The 19,771-nt window shown below is 27.4% G+C and overlaps 1 protein-coding gene across 2 annotated transcripts; it reads left to right on the top strand.

Annotated features, from left to right (window-relative positions):
• Nucleotides 1–9,888: 9,888 nt before the first annotated feature.
• On the top strand, nucleotides 9,889–17,307 carry LOC107609232 (auxin transporter-like protein 1). 2 transcript variants are annotated; one of them, XM_016311113.3, is made up of 9 exons: nucleotides 9,889–10,714; nucleotides 10,838–11,044; nucleotides 11,132–11,317; nucleotides 12,136–12,248; nucleotides 12,325–12,508; nucleotides 13,224–13,321; nucleotides 14,253–14,460; nucleotides 14,798–15,055; nucleotides 16,816–17,307. In XM_016311113.3, the coding sequence occupies exons 2-9, from the start codon at nucleotides 10,859–10,861 to the stop codon at nucleotides 17,038–17,040; spliced, it is 1,458 nt and encodes a 485-aa protein (XP_016166599.1). In that variant the 5' UTR covers nucleotides 9,889–10,714; nucleotides 10,838–10,858; the 3' UTR covers nucleotides 17,041–17,307. The 2 variants fall into 2 exon arrangements, with proteins under 2 accessions (XP_016166599.1, XP_016166600.1); XM_016311114.3 differs by having other exon boundaries at nucleotides 10,036–10,283.
• Nucleotides 17,308–19,771: the final 2,464 nt, after the last annotated feature.

Here is a 19,771-nt window from a genome sequence, read left to right as displayed (position 1 = left end):
CTCTAAAACCCACCATAGGAGACTCCTTCTGATGATATAATTTATTGTAGAACTCTCTGATAGTAATTTTTATTCTTGCTTGATTCCTGACTAACTCTCCATTAATTATCAATGCATCAATCATGTTATTCCTCCTTCTTGTTGAAACTACATTGTGAAAGTACCTGGTATTTTTATCCATGTCCTTCACAAGTCGGGATCAGGACATCTGTTTCTAGTGCAGTTCCTTCCTCACATACCACTTCTCACAGCAAGACACCAACGTCTTTCTTCTTATCTCCACTGTTCCATCATATACTCCAGTACTTACCATGTCGTCTATCTTCCTGATCTCTTCCTCAAACTTCATAAAATTTTCTTATCCATGTCGTCAAAAGTTATCTCTGTGCCATCTCTCCAGAGGAACCGTCAATACCTTCAATTTATCTGTGAACTGTATATTCCCTAATTTCTTCCATTCCTCTTTAACCATTCTTAGAAAATCTTCATGTGTAAACCACGAGTCAAGATTCCGGAACGACCTAGGTCCACATCTCAAACTAGTATCTTCTACTATTATCGGGTAGTGATCTGACAAATCCCAAGGTCCACCTCTCAAGCGAATCTCTGGGAACTCCTCTACCCATTCTAGACTAACCAAAACTTTATCAATCCGGCTGTAGGAACGTCATCTGAACCACGTAAATTTCTGGTCATTGAGCAGTAAGTCCACCAAATGCATATCTTGTATCCAGTTCTTAAACTCTTCAGCAGAAATTGATAAGCTAACATTACCTTTTCTTTCCTCTACTTGTACAATCTCGTTAAAGTCTTCCATGAAGCAACAGGAAACCTGATACAATCCAGCTGTATAGCTCAACTCTTTCCACACAATAAATTTTTTGTCTCTAATATGAGCACCATAAAACAAAAGAGTACATATATGGAGTGTAATTAAAAAATATAAAAAAATAAAATGATCAATTTTAAAAATAACAATTTCACTCTACTTTTATTTACATAAGATTATATTTATGAAAACTAATTATACTAGATATACACAAATAAATAACTACTAAATTAATTATTTATATAAAATATATGTTAAAGTATAAAATATATATTAAAAATAAATTAACAATACATATATTCATATTCAAATACATCATAATTGATTTTATAACTAATTTTTAGTATGTACATACATCATATATATTTTTGTATAAAAATACAAATAAGCATCAATATTTTTTAATTAAAAAAAGCTAAAACAAATACTACATCATAGCCAAGACTTTCACTCAGCTAGCACCTTATCTAGGCAAAATAATGATAATAATAATTTGAAAGCTATGAAAAGGTGATGAACTATTAGTAGTTTAGTACTATATACTATGACTGATAAAGGGCATCTTAAGTTTGGATTTCATACTGTTATTATGGGAAAGGACCACAAAAAAATTAAAGTGAAAAGCCCAATGTCTCAGACATTTAAACAGTGAGAAGATTATTCTTATTCTCCCTCAAATAGGATAGTACTTTAATTTAGTAGGTTATTTTCGTGATCGCCTTAGATTCCCAGTGACACCGGCAACCTATTACAATGGAAGCAAGATCTCTTGTCGGAATAATAATACTTACTTAAATAATTCATTCTATGCTCAAAGGTGGGCCTGGAAAATGAAAGATGAAAGGGAAAGGAAGGAATCACCTTATGAAACTATGAGAAATACTAATGTACGAGTTTTCTTGACTCACAAATTTAAGGGGCAAAATTATAAAATATGTGGTTGCATTAATAGTAAGTTCCACTTAATTACTCATACCAAGTTCAACCTCGTTTTTTTTTTTAATATTTCTCACGGTATTCTCTAATCTAAAATATCAAAAATTAATTTACTTAATGTAAATATAAATTTTATTTAAAAATTTATTATTAACCAATAAATTATATACATAAAGTGAAATTATTCAAATTCTAAATAATTATTTAAACAGATAAGTAAAGTAACATTTAGACCAATCTAAATTAATTAGTTCAATCTCATATTTAATCATGTAGATTTACACATCAAAAAATTCTCAACTAACTTTATAGTTTTTTTTTTTTTTTTTGGTGACTAACTAACTTTATAGTTTAACCAGTTATGTTATATATACTAAAAATTAGCTATCGATTATTTGTAATATAGAAATACATATTTAGTATTTATAAAAATATTTGACTATGTTATTATTAAAAAAAAGTTTGATTATGTTGTAAACGTTTGATTATTTCATTAGATGATCATTTTATTAAAAAATATATAAAACTATATATATAAAATGGTTACATTTTTGTATTTATGCATAGTTTTGTTATTCAAATATGTCAAAACTCAAAAGGGCTAAAATACATAAGAGAAGTATTTTTAGACTTAAGATCACATGACGATTTGGTTTATGTTGAAAATTTCAATTTCTATAAATATATTGATGTATAAGGATAGAAATTGATGTGTGTACTATAAAATTAACATTTGCTTTGTACCATATTTTTTTGGCAAACAAAATAAAATAGATATAAGTCCAATAATATTGTACTAGTGAAAAAATGTATGATTAAAATCTTTGACAAAAATTACAGTAATCATTAAATGAAATGATGTAATATTAGTTATTTATTCAAAGGTCAAAAGTTATAATGTGTCATTTTGATAACTAAACTTCAAGTATGAAATGATTCTTACAACCAATAATAATATTGATGTATCTATATTTCTCTTCTACTTACTCTCCTTCGTATTCAAGATACATATGCATTTGTTCTTTGCTGGTCAAAACTTCCCTCCCAATATTTCTTATAATGCACTAAACAACTAATAATGAAACCAATTATAGCAATGATGAATGGGCCCAAAACCCATACTTTTTGTGAACCCATTTTGTAGGACCAATAAATTCAAATAAATATATTTGAATAATGAGAATGAATCATAAATCAATTTAGATTGGTGGTCCTAATTGGTTAGTTCACTCTACTTAAATAAGTAGTAGAAATTCGAATATTATTTTATGTATACAGTAATTTATTAGTCAACGATCAATCTTTAAATAAAATTTAGATCTATATAAATTAATTTTTGATCTGTCAAATTAAGAAATTAAATATTGTGCAAAACTAAAAATAAAAATGAATGATAGAAAAATAAAAATGAAAAGGGAATTCAAATCACCAAAGCAGTGATTGCTTCACCGTCATGCTGCAGCAACAAAAATGATACCGAAAACCACATTAACATGATGAAAGAGATATGTTCACAATAATAAATAAAATAATAAATGTGATAATAAGTCTTTGTATATAGTATGGTATTTATTTGTTGAACTAAGCCAATGGAGCCACCTAATAATAAGTCACATTGTTGCCCCAGCATTCATATATATAGCTGCACTCCTCCATTGATCTAATGATGAATCAGCAATGGGGATAATTGAGCACTTTGTAGTATGCTAAGTGGCTCTTCAATTGAGGATATATAGACATGCATAATACAAGTTCCATGCCCAGCATTCATAATTCTTGGTCCTACGTTCATAATTATCCCACTACAAGTTTCAAGTCCTAGCCATGAAGAGTTTACGGATATTACATTAGTTGAGTTTGATTATTATCGTATAGTAATAAAAAAATATTGCGTTTACACCAAAGTAATCTATTAATGTATACGTCATATAAATATATGTATCGTTTCATATATTTGATGTGTATTATTTTATATTTTAATATGTATTTTATAGAGATAATTTATTAATTTTTAATGTATAGATAATATTATTATTATTATTAGTTTTATTTGTAGGATATCTTTTGTTAGATATATGATAATTCAGGTATTTTTGTCTATCAGTATAAATTTTTTGGAGAAGTTAGTATTTTTTTTTTCACGGTATCCCTCAACTCAATAGGTCAAGAATTAATTCGTCGCGAATCTGAGTTTCATTTAAGGGTTTGTTGCTGACCAATGAGTTACTGCATACACAAGGTAGGATTCGAACCTTCAACACTTGCTTAAGCAGACGAATGAACTGACTACTCGATTAACCCAAGTTGGTTAGAAGTTAGTATCTCTATTACCAAAAGTTTAGAATTTATTCTTGTTGAACCCCACAAAAAAAAAAAAAATTAGCGTAAGGTCGATAAAAAAACAAAGAAAGATTACGCAAAAGATTAAAACAAATCCAAAAAAAAATTCTTGTTATGTCTTCTCCTATATTATCTTAATCTTTTGGAAGAAATAATTTTATGATAATTTTTAACATAATTGATGATTGAATCAATTTTTTAATATATTAACACATACTTAAATACTTATTCAAAACATTTTATACCGATAGTGCAAACAAATTAAATTTCATTTTGTTTATGATTAAATATATAAAATAGACAAGCACTTTTTCTTTATAATAAGGTACATGATTGAATCCTTAATTAAACTTAATTGTGGGGGCTAAACACCATAAGCATGTCCTAGGATGCTTCTTTCTAATCTTCTTTATAAATAAAGTTGATTCCAAAGACGACGGATAGGTGAAAGAAAATAAAAATAGAGAGGTTTAGTTACAAAAAAGCAAAACCAAGGCTTATTGAATGATATAAGTTTTTTTATAAGGGAGAAAATTCAAAAAGAAGCTTTTGAAGATAAGAAAAAGCCAAATAATTCCAATATTTTCCTTTTAGTTGGAATTTCTATTAATAAAATAATTTTTTTTTTCTTTATCCTCCTTGTGGGCACCCCAAAAAAAATTCGCTCTAATCATCATGATTTTCAGCTTGGACCATGTCACCTCATAGATGACTCTTACTAAGGGCACTTCACAAACACAACCCATAGACACAAAAATAGTATCAAATTATGTCATATTGATATGATTAAAAACGTAGTGGTGCTTTGAAACCTTGCAATTTGAAGTTGCATGACTTGATTACAAGTCTTTGTCTCATGGCATAGTAAACTACTTTAAATCACGATCAAGGATTGAATAACAAATCTTACAAAAGATCTAATAAACCAAGAAAAGGGTCACAAAATATATATATGAACAATGTTAGGGGATCAGCAATTTTTGTGATTGGTAGCTATCAAATAGCCATCAATGATAATTTAATGGTGTGAAATTGGTGTGAGATTTCCTCTAATGACTCACATTTTTCTGCTAGTTACATGTTGGATAAAATTCAATAAAATTGCTGGTCCTTAGACTTTTTCTATATATATATATATATATATATATTAGAGATTAAAGCAATAATCTCGCGTGTTGATTTGAATTGACGCTATATATCTATATGTTTGCCAAACATATGCATGTGTGGATCATCCAATCTCTTTAGCTTCAAACTTTACGGAAAAAATCTTAGATAAGGTTGAACTTTATTTTTTTGGCCCTTTTACTAATTATATTGCAGTTTCACCTAACTATATATCTTAATAATTGTCATAGAATACGTGATGAAGTATTAAGAGAGGGATGTGTATAATTGCTCATAATTCACCCACTAAACATTTTGCGTATATATTAGGATATGAATTCGAACTTCCCTTGTCTGGTAGTTTAGGAATATTTTTTTTGTTTTTTGTTTTTTTTTTTTTTTTGTTTAGTTCCCACAAAGTAAAAGTGAGAAAACTTCCATTTTAAACATTCTGAACACATAAAGTAGTGACCTTTGACTCACTAACTACCGTTAGTAATACACGACCCATTAGAGTAAAATAGATACTATTTTTTCTATTAAGAGTAAACTATAAAAATGATATTCAAAAGTTCATATTGTTGATAAAAATATTTATAAAATATACTAATGACAAATAAATTTTTAAAATATGATAAAATAACTTAATATTAAATATATATTTTTTTAAAAAAATTTAGAGATTAAATTTTGATATAATTTTTATAAGTATTATTAGAAAGATAAAATATTTTAATTATTAAAATTTGACGATTTTACATCTAGTAATTTTTCATATTTTTTTGTGAATGATCGAAATATTTTTTAAAAAAATTAAAATACCCTAAAGCTCGAATTTTACTTCAATTTTTTATGTATATTCTAAATAGTTATTTAAATATTTTAAAAAATTGAATCAATTATACAAATCATTTGCAAAATACAAAAATTATTTGTCATTTATGAAAATAATATAATGTTGTTTAAATTATTCGAGAACTTATTTGTAGTTCATATCTTTTAAGATTATTTTCGTTGGCAACATGAACTTTCGAGTATTATTTTTATATTTTATTCTTTATTTAATTAATATTTTTAAATTTTAGTTTCGACTAAATAAAAAGTTTTATATTAATGAAATTACAAAATCTTGATATTAAGAAAAGAATTACATTTAATGAGCAAATACATATAAAACATGCCTAATAACTACCTAACCGTTCAAACATCTAGTACGTACCTACATATGTATGTATGAAAAAAATACCATATATATATATATATATACTATTACCACTACTAACTCAATGAAAAGACAAGGGACGACTTAAAGTTGTGGATTATATCTCATGATATGAGATTCTCTAATCTATAATAATGGTAATTGGAACTACCTAGAGATAATGCATAAATTGTCCTCCATCACACTGACATATATATAAGAGGGTGGATTTCATATATATATATATATATATATAAGAGGGTCTCATCAAAACAAGTAGGAGGATATATATAGGGTAATGCTAAATTTGAATAATTATGCAAAAAATTGAAGTGAGCAATAAGTTGATTATTATAGTAGCTATTGCATGCCAATTAATCACATTAGAGCATATTTATTTAAAGGAAAAAAAAATGAATAAAGAGAGTAAGAGGGAAAGGGGGAGACAAGGAGCATATTATGGAAAAGTTAGAAACCGAGTGAACGAAGGGGTGCGGCCCCCCCAAGCCACTAAGCAACTAAGCATGTTCATTTAATTAGTTCACTGAAAATGAAAGCTTAATGCTCTTCATATATTTTTTGATTTTGATAGATCTGTGTGTATATATATATATATATATATCTACGAACCGGAGAAAATATATAAATACAATATCTATATATGCTTCTCTACTGTATCATCAGATCACACTTTTGACTAACTAAGAAGGATTAGTTCACCAAATTCTTTTACTAAGAGTATTAACATTAATGGAAACTTTTTTGTATGAAACAAAGTTCCATTTTTCTTGAATGGAAAAATGTAATGGGTCCAGCTAATTAAAGTCACTTGATTATTATTAATATTTGTAACATAACCACTATCAAGAAACTATGCATGGAACCAAATCCATTTTTGCATGCCTGCCTGTCTTGCCTTTATTTTAATTTTTTTTTTTCAACATTGTTTCAATGAGCCATTTCAGTATGTATGTGTGCAACTCATTTTTTGTATTTCACAGTATTTGTGTTGCTTTGAAAGAAGTAGTATAGTATAAAATGTATATGGCTTTCGATTTTATTTATTTATATAATTATTTAAAAAGTTCTGTAGACGACAACACACAAGCATGTTTACCCTTAACACTAGGTTAACATATATGTACCAATCATTATAACAATGAATTATCTACCAAAAAAAATCCAACAATTATGTCCTCAACTAAGAAACCTACAAAATCATCGAAGCAAACAAAACTAATAATTATTTGCAATAGTTACATGCCACTTAGCTTCTTCAAGACATATATAATCAAGCCTCTTTTTAATCGAGAGGCAATTGATTAACAGGCTTGTCGATGCTTATAATCACAAATCCAAAGCATAGTTAGATTAATTCATACCCAACATCGAATGCATTTAAACTTCTGTATCAATTACTTATTTTTGAAGCTTTTAGCGTGGATGAATTGCTAATATATATATTATTCGATGAAGAAAACTTTGAAACTTTTTTTTTTTTATAAAAAATATTATTCATACACCAAAATCAATTACTAATATATTTGTGTATAAATATATATGTGATTTAATTTATTTTTAATGTGTATTTATATTTCAACATATATTTTAATTTTTGTGTACACTTAACATAATCGTTTTTTATATCATAGTTGCTGTGATGGAAGTATTTTTTCCTTCTTTTTTCATGAAAGAGACTACACAATGATTATGATTTTTTTTTATAAGAATTGACAACCAAGCCACCTAAACCGGACTGGAAGATGGCGGCGGCCATTTAACGGCAGTTTTGCAAACAATTAATATTTTTCGAAATGCGATGGTTCTAGCGGCGGCTTAGAGCTGGGAAGCTAAATACGCCACTTTAGAGGCAGTTTGTTAGGTTGTATTATAAGTTGATAAATATTAATTTAATGTTGATTATTAGTATAGTGTCTAATCTACAAAAAATTTAAAAATTAATATTTAATTTAAAATTAAAGATATAAAAACGAATCATTTTAACATATTTGATATTTATCTTAAAAGGTAAGCTCAGTAATTTTGGCATCAAAATAAAAGTCATAAAAAAAATTGGCCTTTAACCTTATCATCTTACTTGGTTTTAACATATGATTAGCTAACAATTTGTTATTTGCCTAAGTTAAAGGTTAGTTGTAACTAAGCTAACGTATTTAATTTTGTCCAAATAAAAAAAATTACAACTTAGCTAACTTATTGAAATCACTGTCTTATCAGCTTGTTTTTTCTAAGTTTACCAAGTTACATATGTTTGACAATTTTATTTTCTTACATTTATTATTATTTATAGACATAATTTTTTACTTCAAAATCAAAAGAAGAATTTTATTTCTTTTCACGTTAAAGAAGCTTCTAACTAATCAAAACTCAAAATTAAACCAAGGTCAATTTAAAAACAGGGAAAAGAAAAGCAAATATGGGAGAAAATAATGAAAAAAATAGCACATAATCTACGATTTTTTTTTCTAATATTAGATTATTAGCAGTGAATTTTTTAAAAATATCTAAACTTTATATTATACACTGTTGTAAGACTTTACAAAACGTCAATAATACTTTGTCTTTTCATAATTAAAAAATATTTTTTTACACAATATGATGACTTTTTGTCTTTTTATAATTAAAAAATATTTTTTTATAATTAATTTTTTTTTTTACAAAATATCAGTAACGTTTTATGCTATTACTATAATAATATAAAATACTAAAATGATCAAATATTTTCATATTTTATATTAAAATTATCCATATATAAAAAAATTAGCCCATAATCTACATCTACATTTATATAGGTATGAGAATGAATTAATATTTCGTACTATATATAAGTTACGTTTCTATGAAAAATAATTTACTTTCTTGATATAATTGGTATTTTTAGATTAAATTGCCATTTAAATTTTTAAAAGAATTAAAAAATATTTGATTTGTGTTTTTATTTTCTGACTTTATTCTTAATATTTTTAGTTTTTATGATTTTGTGAATGAATAAAAAAAGGAGATAAAAACTGTAAATACATTTTATTATTTTTCTTTTTTCTTCATAAAATGCTAAAAAAAACTTGAAAATAAAAGTACAACCAAACACATCCTTAGCTTTTGACAAAATGATCTCCAAGAAAAAAAAATGACATATTAACTTTCCAAATATTATTTAACCATGACAAAGTGTATTATTATTTCATAAACGACAAACAAATTATATATTTGATTTAATTTTTTATGAATATTTGAATAATTATTCATACAAAAAATATATACAAAAGACTAAAATAAAATTTAACCTCTAAATTTTTTTTTGGACAATTTTACTATCATTGTTAAAAAAATCATAGAAAGTATTCATTTGGAACAAAATCACCAAACTTAAAAAATAAAAACATCTTATCTTTCTAAACAAAATAAAAAAAATTACATTAAAATTTGCTTTGTAAAACGATATCCATGAAGATTGAAGAGCAAGATATGATTTTTACTACTTCACTTGTGTGTAACATTATTTGTGATGAGGACCATCTCAGAGAACAGAACATAACAGAGAAAGAAAAGAGAGACAGCACAAAGTACACAACTATAAGAGAGAACCCCCCAAACCAACATCACAACCAAACCAAACCCATTGGTTTCATTCATTAATTTTCATCTTCCAACTTCAATATATACCCAATAACAAACTGTTCTTATTCTCTCTCTCTCTCTCTCTCTCTCTCTCTCTCTCTCTCTCTCTCTCTCTCTCTCTCTGAGTTCAGGTGTACTACTACTTCCCCCCTTTTGTGTCAGATCTTGATCCTCCAAATCCAACAATCACCATCCATCAACACCCCCTTCATCAAAAACAGTAGTAACATAGTACTACTTTCTGTGCTTACTTAGCTTCCTTACAGGGTTTAATTTTCCACCACAAGATTACTTATTATTATTGTTATTGTTATTATTATTATTATTATCATTGATATCTTTTGCATTGAAACTACCAGCTCACTGCCAATTCCTTGTACAGAAAGAAAAAAAAAAGGGGGGGGAAATAAAAAACTGCATTTAAGAACCTTATTGACTCTTCTTACCTTAACAGCAACTCAGCTATATATCACCACAGATCACAAAAGAAGAAAAAGAACAAGTATAATTTTTAGGATTTAAGGCCTTCACTCTATTTGGCAGTAGGATCAGAGTGGGAAAAAAGCCTATGATTTTCTCTGTCAATCAGCAGCAAGATAGGAGAAAAAGAAAAGAAAAAACCTTTCCTTTCATCACAAAGCAACATTATTGACTAAGATTAGGTAGCTTTTACTGTTTATCATACACGGTTCGGTATCTCCTTTTTGTGTTTTGATCATGGGGTTTGGTACATGTCTTGATTTTAACACTGTTTAATGTGATCTCTTCTTCTTCTTCTTCTTCAGATCTTTATCACCATAAAAACAATGTCAAGACAGAAGCAAGGAGGTGAAGAAACCATGATGTCAAGCCTGAATGAAACAATTGAAAGAGAAGAAAGAGAGGAGTTGGAGAAAGAAGGTGGTGGCTCAGGTTCACATTCCTCCTTGAAAAGCCTTCTCTGGCATGGTGGTTCTGCTTATGATGCTTGGTTCAGCTGTGCCTCAAATCAGGTATATACACAGAACAGTTTCAATTCATTTCATAATTGTTGAAACTAACTAACTAACTGAGATTATTCTGTTTGTTATATATTGCAGGTAGCACAGGTTCTGTTAACACTGCCATACTCATTCTCACAGCTAGGGATGCTTTCAGGAATCATACTACAAATCTTCTATGGAATTCTTGGTAGTTGGACTGCTTATTTGATAAGCATTCTCTACATTGAGTACAGAACCCGCAAGGAGAAAGAGAATGTCAGCTTCAAAAACCATGTCATTCAGGTTTGAGTTTTTTCTTTCTCAGCTTTGAGTTTAGTTTACTGTACAAACAAGGAAAAACCACCATTAAATTGTTTTAAGGCTGTGATTACAAGTTTGCCTTTTTGAGTGAAAAAGGATTGGGTTTCAATTCTACTTTATTCACTAACTCTTTTTTTTCCCGTCCCTTCTCCTTCAAGCTCTTCATTTACCAAACACATCTTTATATTGTTGTCTTTGCCTCTTTGATGAGTACAGTGTCTCATAATAGAAAGATAAAGAGATATTAAGGTTGTGCTTAGTAGAACGAAGGATATGACTGACACTAATACATAAATAATAAACAAAAAGACATTAATGCCCTTTTTATTGTACATTGAAAAAGTAAGCATGTTAGCTGAAATTGGCAATAAAAATAGCTTCTTAATTGAACTCTTCTTTTATAACAATAATTAGAAATTTTAACTTATTTTTTTGATTATTTTTAACGTTTAAATGAATAAAAATATAGGACTTCTAATTAACCAAATTTATCCTAAAATAAACACAATTCAACAAAAAAATTATGTATTTATTCTTGTTTACTGAAATTAGTTTCAAGTAAATTAAAAACTAACAACTTTTACCCAAAGTTAAAATATTTTTAACATATATTTTATAGAAAAACTCATAATTAGTAGAGTTAATTTAGTCAAACTATTAAATCATTTAATAACTCTCAGATATCAACTTTACATAAATTTTTAATATATTTTATTTTATTTTAAATTTTTGTCACAAAACAATTATCAAGCGTCAAAACTGCGAATATGAGTGATAATTTGATATGATGGATGATGCAGTGGTTTGAGGTGTTGGATGGACTCCTGGGACCTTACTGGAAAGCCGTTGGATTGGCATTCAACTGCACTTTTCTACTCTTTGGATCTGTTATCCAGCTGATAGCCTGTGCAAGGTTTCATATAGTAATTTCTAATTTTATATTAGATTAGAAGATGCTTAGTGAATAACTAATGTTATGCATCATGCAGTAACATATACTACATAAACGATCACTTGGATAAGAGAACATGGACATACATATTCGGAGCATGCTGTGCCACCACAGTCTTCATACCATCATTTCATAACTACAGGATTTGGTCCTTCCTTGGCCTTGCCATGACCACCTACACTGCTTGGTATTTAACCATTGCTGCCCTTCTTCATGGCCAGGTAATTGTCTAATTATTCTTCTCATTTTTAAATAAAAAATTATTTTTTATGTTTTTAAAAAGTAATATATATTTAAATGTTTACTCTTTTAAATACAAAAAAAAAATTAACAGAATGAATTTAAATCTTTATTTTTTCTTCTGGGTTTTTTTTAAACAAAAAACTCAACATAATAAGGTGGAACAGTTAGAAAATACAAAATTACTAAATAACAAAATAAAAAATTAAATTATAGTCATCTCTGACATTGTCATCAACAACTTGAATGATCAAAATCAACCTACTCTTTATAGCTTTTAATCGATTTGTTGATAACCTTTGCAACACCTACTTCTTGATTATTGAATATCCTATTATTCCTTTTCAGCCAAGTATTTCAGATAATAGTACAAAATTCATCGATAGACAATGATCCGATCAACCTCTCTACTCACCTTTAAGCCACGTCTCAAAAAATTCTTCCGTTAACATTTAAAGTTTAATTAAAAAATCAATTATTTTTCTTCTAAATTCTAAATTCTCTAAAAAATAATTTTACGATAAAATTTAATCCATATTAACTAATTAAAAATTAAAATTTTTATATTTATTTTAATATTTAATACCAAGGACATGACATTTCTATTGCGGGGTCCATCTGCTTGTACGAAAAATAAAAAAAATTCAGCTATTCATTATTAATTTATTCCTTTTAAAATTGTATAAAATTTTGCAGGTTGAAAATGTAAGTCACACGGGCCCAAACAAGTTGGTTTTGTATTTCACAGGCGCCACCAACATACTCTACACTTTCGGCGGCCATGCCGTCACAGTGTAAGCACCTTTAATCATTTGCATTTATATATCATTTAATTTAATTAATCATATTTAATCATGTATTATCATATTAATAAAATAATATTTTTAAATGAAATATAATTTTAATTAAATAATAATATAAAATATGTACATGGTCAATGTATTAAAACAATTTTCCCCCCTCTAATCTTTTGCTTGTTAAGTAGACAGAACAATGATGATAGTTTTCTTTATTGTCTAGGACAATGAAACATTAAAGATAGTTATATAGTGGTAAGTTTATTGCATTTGCACGGCCACTTTTTTTTCTTTTTTTTTTTTTTTCTCAATAGCAGCTTTTGCCCCCATTCTAAATTGAGACTTTGGAAATAAGACAAACAGTAAATCTTGCACTTTTTGAACAACCGTCACACACTAACTAGTGTCCTCTTTCTTGGATTACAGTTATACTCTGCCATTAATCAATAAAAAAAAATTAATGACCCATGTAGTTGAACTTTATTCTTTTAATTACTATTAGTATTATTATTTATGTAGAGCAGTAGTATATTTAATGTGAAACTCTGCTCAGATGTTGGCATTTTGCTTTTCCTCCAAGATACCATCAATGTATCATATTTTTATGACATTTTACCTCGTGGTATGTACTAGTTTACTTTTCTCACGACAAAAGGAATGGAATTAAATGAAGTGCAGTTGTAAACTACTGGAATGGGTAACCTCAGAGATCAGACATATAAATACAAAATATTTTGGATTGTGAAAAAGAAAATGAATGTAGATTTTTATGATAGTTTGTCTCTCAATCTAAATTTAGGTAAAGTTAACGTTAATTATTGGAATAAAACCATTTTTTTTCCTAACAATAATGACAAAATTGAATTTGATTTTCAATTTGGAGCAACATTGGTTCTTTTTCTAATATGGAACTATGTGGCTATGGCAGGGAAATCATGCATGCAATGTGGAAACCTCAAAAGTTCAAGTATATCTATCTTTTTGCCACTATCTATGTGTTCACCCTCACTCTTCCATCTGCTATTGCTGTCTATTGGGCATTTGGTGACCAACTCTTAGACCATTCCAATGCCTTCTCCCTTCTTCCCCGCTCCGGCTGGCGCGACGCCGGCGTAATCTTAATGCTCATTCATCAGGTCCGTTTATATATTGGACTTAAGTAATTTTTATACAAGAAAAAAAAAAGAGTTTTACACAGACAACCATGTAAACAGAAGTATGAACCTCAATGTAATAGTAATAGAAGAATTTCAAATGTTCCTGAAATATAGGTGTTTTTAACAATTTTAGACTTTTAGCTATTGATCTCAATTATAAAAATATATATAATATATATTAATTAAAATTAACGATTAAAAATTTATTGAAACACCAATATTTTAAGAAATTTTAAAAAATTTTCAATAGTATACAAAACTCTTCAAACTGTGAGTGCATAATTCGTGTTGATGAGTTTATATTTGAAATGGGCAGTTCATAACATTTGGATTTGCATGCACACCATTGTACTTTGTGTGGGAGAAAGTGATAGGAATGCATGACACAAAAAGCATATGTTTAAGGGCATTAGCAAGGTTACCAGTGGTGATACCAATATGGTTTTTGGCCATAATTTTCCCATTCTTTGGACCCATAAATTCAGCTGTTGGGGCACTTTTGGTTAGCTTCACAGTCTATATCATCCCTGCTTCTGCTCATATGCTCACTTACAAGTCTGCCTCTGCTAGACAGGTAAATGTTCCAATCTATCTATATAAATCATAAATGATATGAAAATTTTCAAATATTTTTAAAATACTAGTTCTTCAGTGATTTTAGTTATTGATTTTAATTATATATATATATATATATATATATATATATATATATATATATATATATATAATTCAATTTGAGAAATTATGACGGTATTTAATTTTCTATCACAATTTTTATCTTTTAAAAATAAATTGTGGCTATTAAAAAGAAATGAATTTACCTATTATTCAACAACTTAATATTATAAAAAAAAATAAAAATTTTAAAAATATTGATAATTTAATAATTTTAGCTATTGATCTCTATCATGTATATATTTTATGATCAAAATTAATGACTAAAATTATTGAAATATTGGTATTTGTAAAATATTTGAAATGCATCTAATATTATATTTATTTATAACATTGCTAACAATTAACATCATTATTGAGAGGATTTTAATAAAAAGTCTAGACATAACTTTATGTATAGCTTGTAGGTTGTAGCTACCTATATAATAGTACAAGGAAATTTAATTGGCGATGTGCTTTCTGCCCTACACAAAAAGCAAATACCTTTTAAACATAAAGTTTTGAGTAAAGATGGTGCATTAGGATTTTACAGAGGTCCAAGTTTAAGATTAGATCTTATCATAAAAATAACTTTTTGTATTTATCATTTCTTTTTTTGGTACATCAAGCAAACTCAATCTTTTAGATGGAATATAGAATCCATATTAATTGAGTTCCATACTTTATCTAACAGTGAGAGTGATGTATACGACTAAGATAAATATTAATTTTATTTGACTAGTCCCTTATTCTAAATGCAATTATATGATAAGCCACCATAAAGAAATGAAATTAATTAAACCCTTACTAACAATTATTAAGTTTGAAGATAGTGATAAGAGCTTGATTTTAGAAAGCACCCACCTATGTAGATGATGGATTCTTGAAACTCTTTGTGAGGTGGTGAACATGTGTTTAGAGGATATGATTCCAGCTTAGCTTAATGATTTAACTTTGGAAGTGACTTCCTATGTCACTGGCAGTATAAGTCCTAGTCCCACTCACTAGTTGTATTTAATTATTCGAAATTGATATTATAATTTTAGGGTTGGTGTCATTTCTTTGTCACTCATCAGTTTATATGCTATAGTCATATTACCATTCATAACTATACAAAACCACATTTTAAGTTTTTAACAATGATATGGGCCATGCCCAACCTAACGTTGACCCTTCTACTCAACTCTTCCTCTTCCTATTCAGGTTCTTATAAATATCTTGCACAAGGAACTAATGGTGCATGTAGATCCCATAACTACGGCGGTTATACCATTTTATCAACATCTAAAAAAATATTATTTTAATTTTAATAAATATTGTAAAAATTATATAAATATTTTAACTACTATACAAATTCAATTTTAAAATGTTAAATTAATGAGTTTCTCATCTTATAAACTTCTTATTTTTTTTTATTTTTTTAATATGGAACTAACTTCATACACAGATGCACTCGATACAGAGCTAACTTCATACAGAGATGCATGCAAGATTTTTTCATTTACTCTAACAATAATACTAATAATTAGTTCAACAAAACAAGAAATTATTTGATGTACGATACAAAAATGAGAAATAATAATCCTAATTTGACGAAAAATTCAAAATCTCCTTTTTTTTTTTTAATTGATTGTTAATTAGTTATTTACTCTTTTTTTTTTTCGTTGTTGCTTGGAACAGAATGCAGCAGAGAAATTGCCGGTGTTCATTCCAAATTGGACAGTAATGTTTGTTGTGAATGCATTTGTGGTGGTGTGGGTATTTGTGGTAGGGTTTGGATTTGGAGGGTGGGCAAGCATGACTAACTTCATCAAACAAGTTGACACATTTGGATTATTTGCTAAGTGCTACCAATGCCCACCAAAAATCTCTGCTTCCAATCACACAGCAACACTTCATCATTGAACATTTTATTTTATATATGTTTCTTTTTCCTTATTATTATTACTTTTTTTTTTTTTAATCATAGTCATTTAGCTAGTATTTCTCCCCCTTTTGTGTGTGGTGTGAGCTATATGAATTTTCTCTATAGTGTTCTTCCACTTTTTTTTTTTTTTCAATCTCTAAGTAGAGACACATTATTATTGTTAATGGTGGTGTTCTCCTTGTTTAGTAGTAAAGGCAATATTGTTAATTTCATTCTGAATTAATCATTTTGTGGTTAATCAAAAACATGCTTTTGTTAACATAAGGATGATGTTTTGCATTTGACTGGCAGTCTCAATTGAAGTCTGCATGTTTCTAATAATGTCTCCACTCAAACAAAGACTAAAAAAATATTATATAATAAATATTAATAAAGAGCACCTACCTCCTAGTTTTGTTTTTGCCAAAAATAAATTAAAAACTAAAAATATCTTTTATCATATATAATTCATTAAAAATATAAGATAAAGCTTTTTTTTTCTAAAATTTTGCAAAAATTTTAAAAATATATCTAAGTTTTATTTTATTTTAATTTTATCCCAAAAATTTTTTATTTGCATCAAATTTACTCGAATAGCTAAATTTTTAAAAAATTTAAAACAAATTCAACAATATATGACAATTATATTTAATTTGTTTGCATTAAAGGCTATTCTTATATAATTATTGTTGAATTTGTTTTAAATTTTTTAAAAAATTAATTATTAAGAGTATATTTTATACAAATAAAAAATTTTTGAGATAAAACTAAAACAAAATAAAATTTAAAAATATTTTAAAATTTTTTACCAAATTTTTTAAAAAAAATATACTTAAAATTTCGTAATATCTAAAATTCGAATCCAAAATTTTTTAATTTAAGTCTAATATTTACCATTTTAACTAACATCACATTTAGTTAATAAAAAAAAGTCGATTAATAGACACTCATTTGAGAAAGCAATGAAATGAGATGGGACAGATATTTAATTACCTACCCACCGTGAATATCCACGTGTCGCGCCACTTTCTTCCTATTACCTACGAATATTTTAATTTTTATCTCATACCCAAATTCCAAGTATATATCTATCCAGTCTTGTTTCGTCTCGAAAAAAAAATATGGTGAATTTCTAATTTAAAAAAAAAATTATATTATGAAGATAAACACATTGAATTGAATAAATCAATAAAATTTTAGACATGATTAAGTTCTTCATAAACACAATTAAACATAAAAATAATCCTAAATTATTCATCGCCACAACACACACCATACAAATAGTCTTAAAACATCAAAATAGTCATAAATTAAAGAAAATCTAAACTCATCACAACACAAAGAACCAAACAAATTTTATCTAAATTCGTTTTACATCCGGTCAATTGTTGAAAAATCTGCCATTTAAAGACAATGTGAGATCGATTCAATGTATATCCGTCTAAATTGTCATTCCTATATATTAGTACCTATATATATAACAAATTCCTTCTTTGTTAGAGATCAAGATTAAGAATTTACTTGATTTATATTAAAGAATAAAGATATTATGATATATAGAAAACCTACTTTATATGTTGTTTCCCATCTTTGAAACCTATTCATGTGAAACATGAATTCATGACGAAATTTGTCATGATTACATGCTGAACTGAGACTCTTGGCTAGCTACCACTTTTTTTATACGCTTAATTGATCATTCACTTAGGTTGTTCACTTAAGGTCATGATCATTATGTCCTTGGTTATTAGGTTCAGTCCTATATTACATATAATATTTGACTATTCAAAATATAAATTTAGAATTTTATTAGTATTTTACCAAAGAATGAAGAGGCATCTTGGTGTGTATGACATGGAAAGTCTATAGAGTTTGGTATGCAATAATTGAGGGATTTTTGTAAGGCTCATTTGAGTTTGGTGTTTGTACCTTTCAACTTTAATATATCTCTATTCTCTGAATCTTAGCCTTTGCAATACATAACACGACTTGCTTAGTTGTTACCTTTTTCTCTAAAACGAGTCTTGTATTGAAATATATATAGAATCCTACGGTGTACCTTATATTAAGGAGAAAATCTTAAAGATGCTCCAATCCTATGGCAATGATAGATACATATACTATTTTGTTTTGTTCCCATCATTGATTGAAAATTCCATAAGTAAAATGAACTGTCCATATGTTTCTTATTCTGTTTGATATTATTTGGATTGAAAGCTCCATTTCATGATAAATAGAAATATTATATATTATATGTGAAACAATCCAAAAGAAAAGGAGTGTTGCACAGCCTAAGGAAGAAAAATATACAAAAACATTATTTAACTAGGAATATCAGACATTTGCTTTAATAATAAAAATTAGAATAATGATTTATTTAATAACTTTTTTTTTTAATGTTCTAGAAATTAATTTTGTCCAACGTGCAAGGACCAATATTGAGTTGGCTTTGGGAGTGTATGTAAAACTCGGCTAACTCCTTTCTTTGGGTCTTGAATTTAAAAGAGACCATCACAAAATTGGAACCAAATCAGTTGTTCCTTGATAATAAAATTAGGATACTTATGAAAATAATGTGTTTAGCTTTTTAATTTGCTTTACTATTTTTTACTGATTTGGATTCTCTAAAGTTTGAATTTCACTTTACTCTGTAAAGTGTAATTTTTCATCATTTATTTTATAGGTGGGACTAATAATAAATATGAGAGAGAAATCATTCAAGAATAGAAG

The sequence above is a fragment of the Arachis ipaensis genome, chromosome B7 (assembly GCF_059453495.1).
Source record: "Arachis ipaensis isolate K30076 ecotype BB chromosome B7, ASM5945349v1, whole genome shotgun sequence".
NCBI lineage: Eukaryota > Viridiplantae > Streptophyta > Magnoliopsida > Fabales > Fabaceae > Arachis > Arachis ipaensis.
This window is presented reverse-complemented; position numbering and strand designations above follow the sequence as displayed.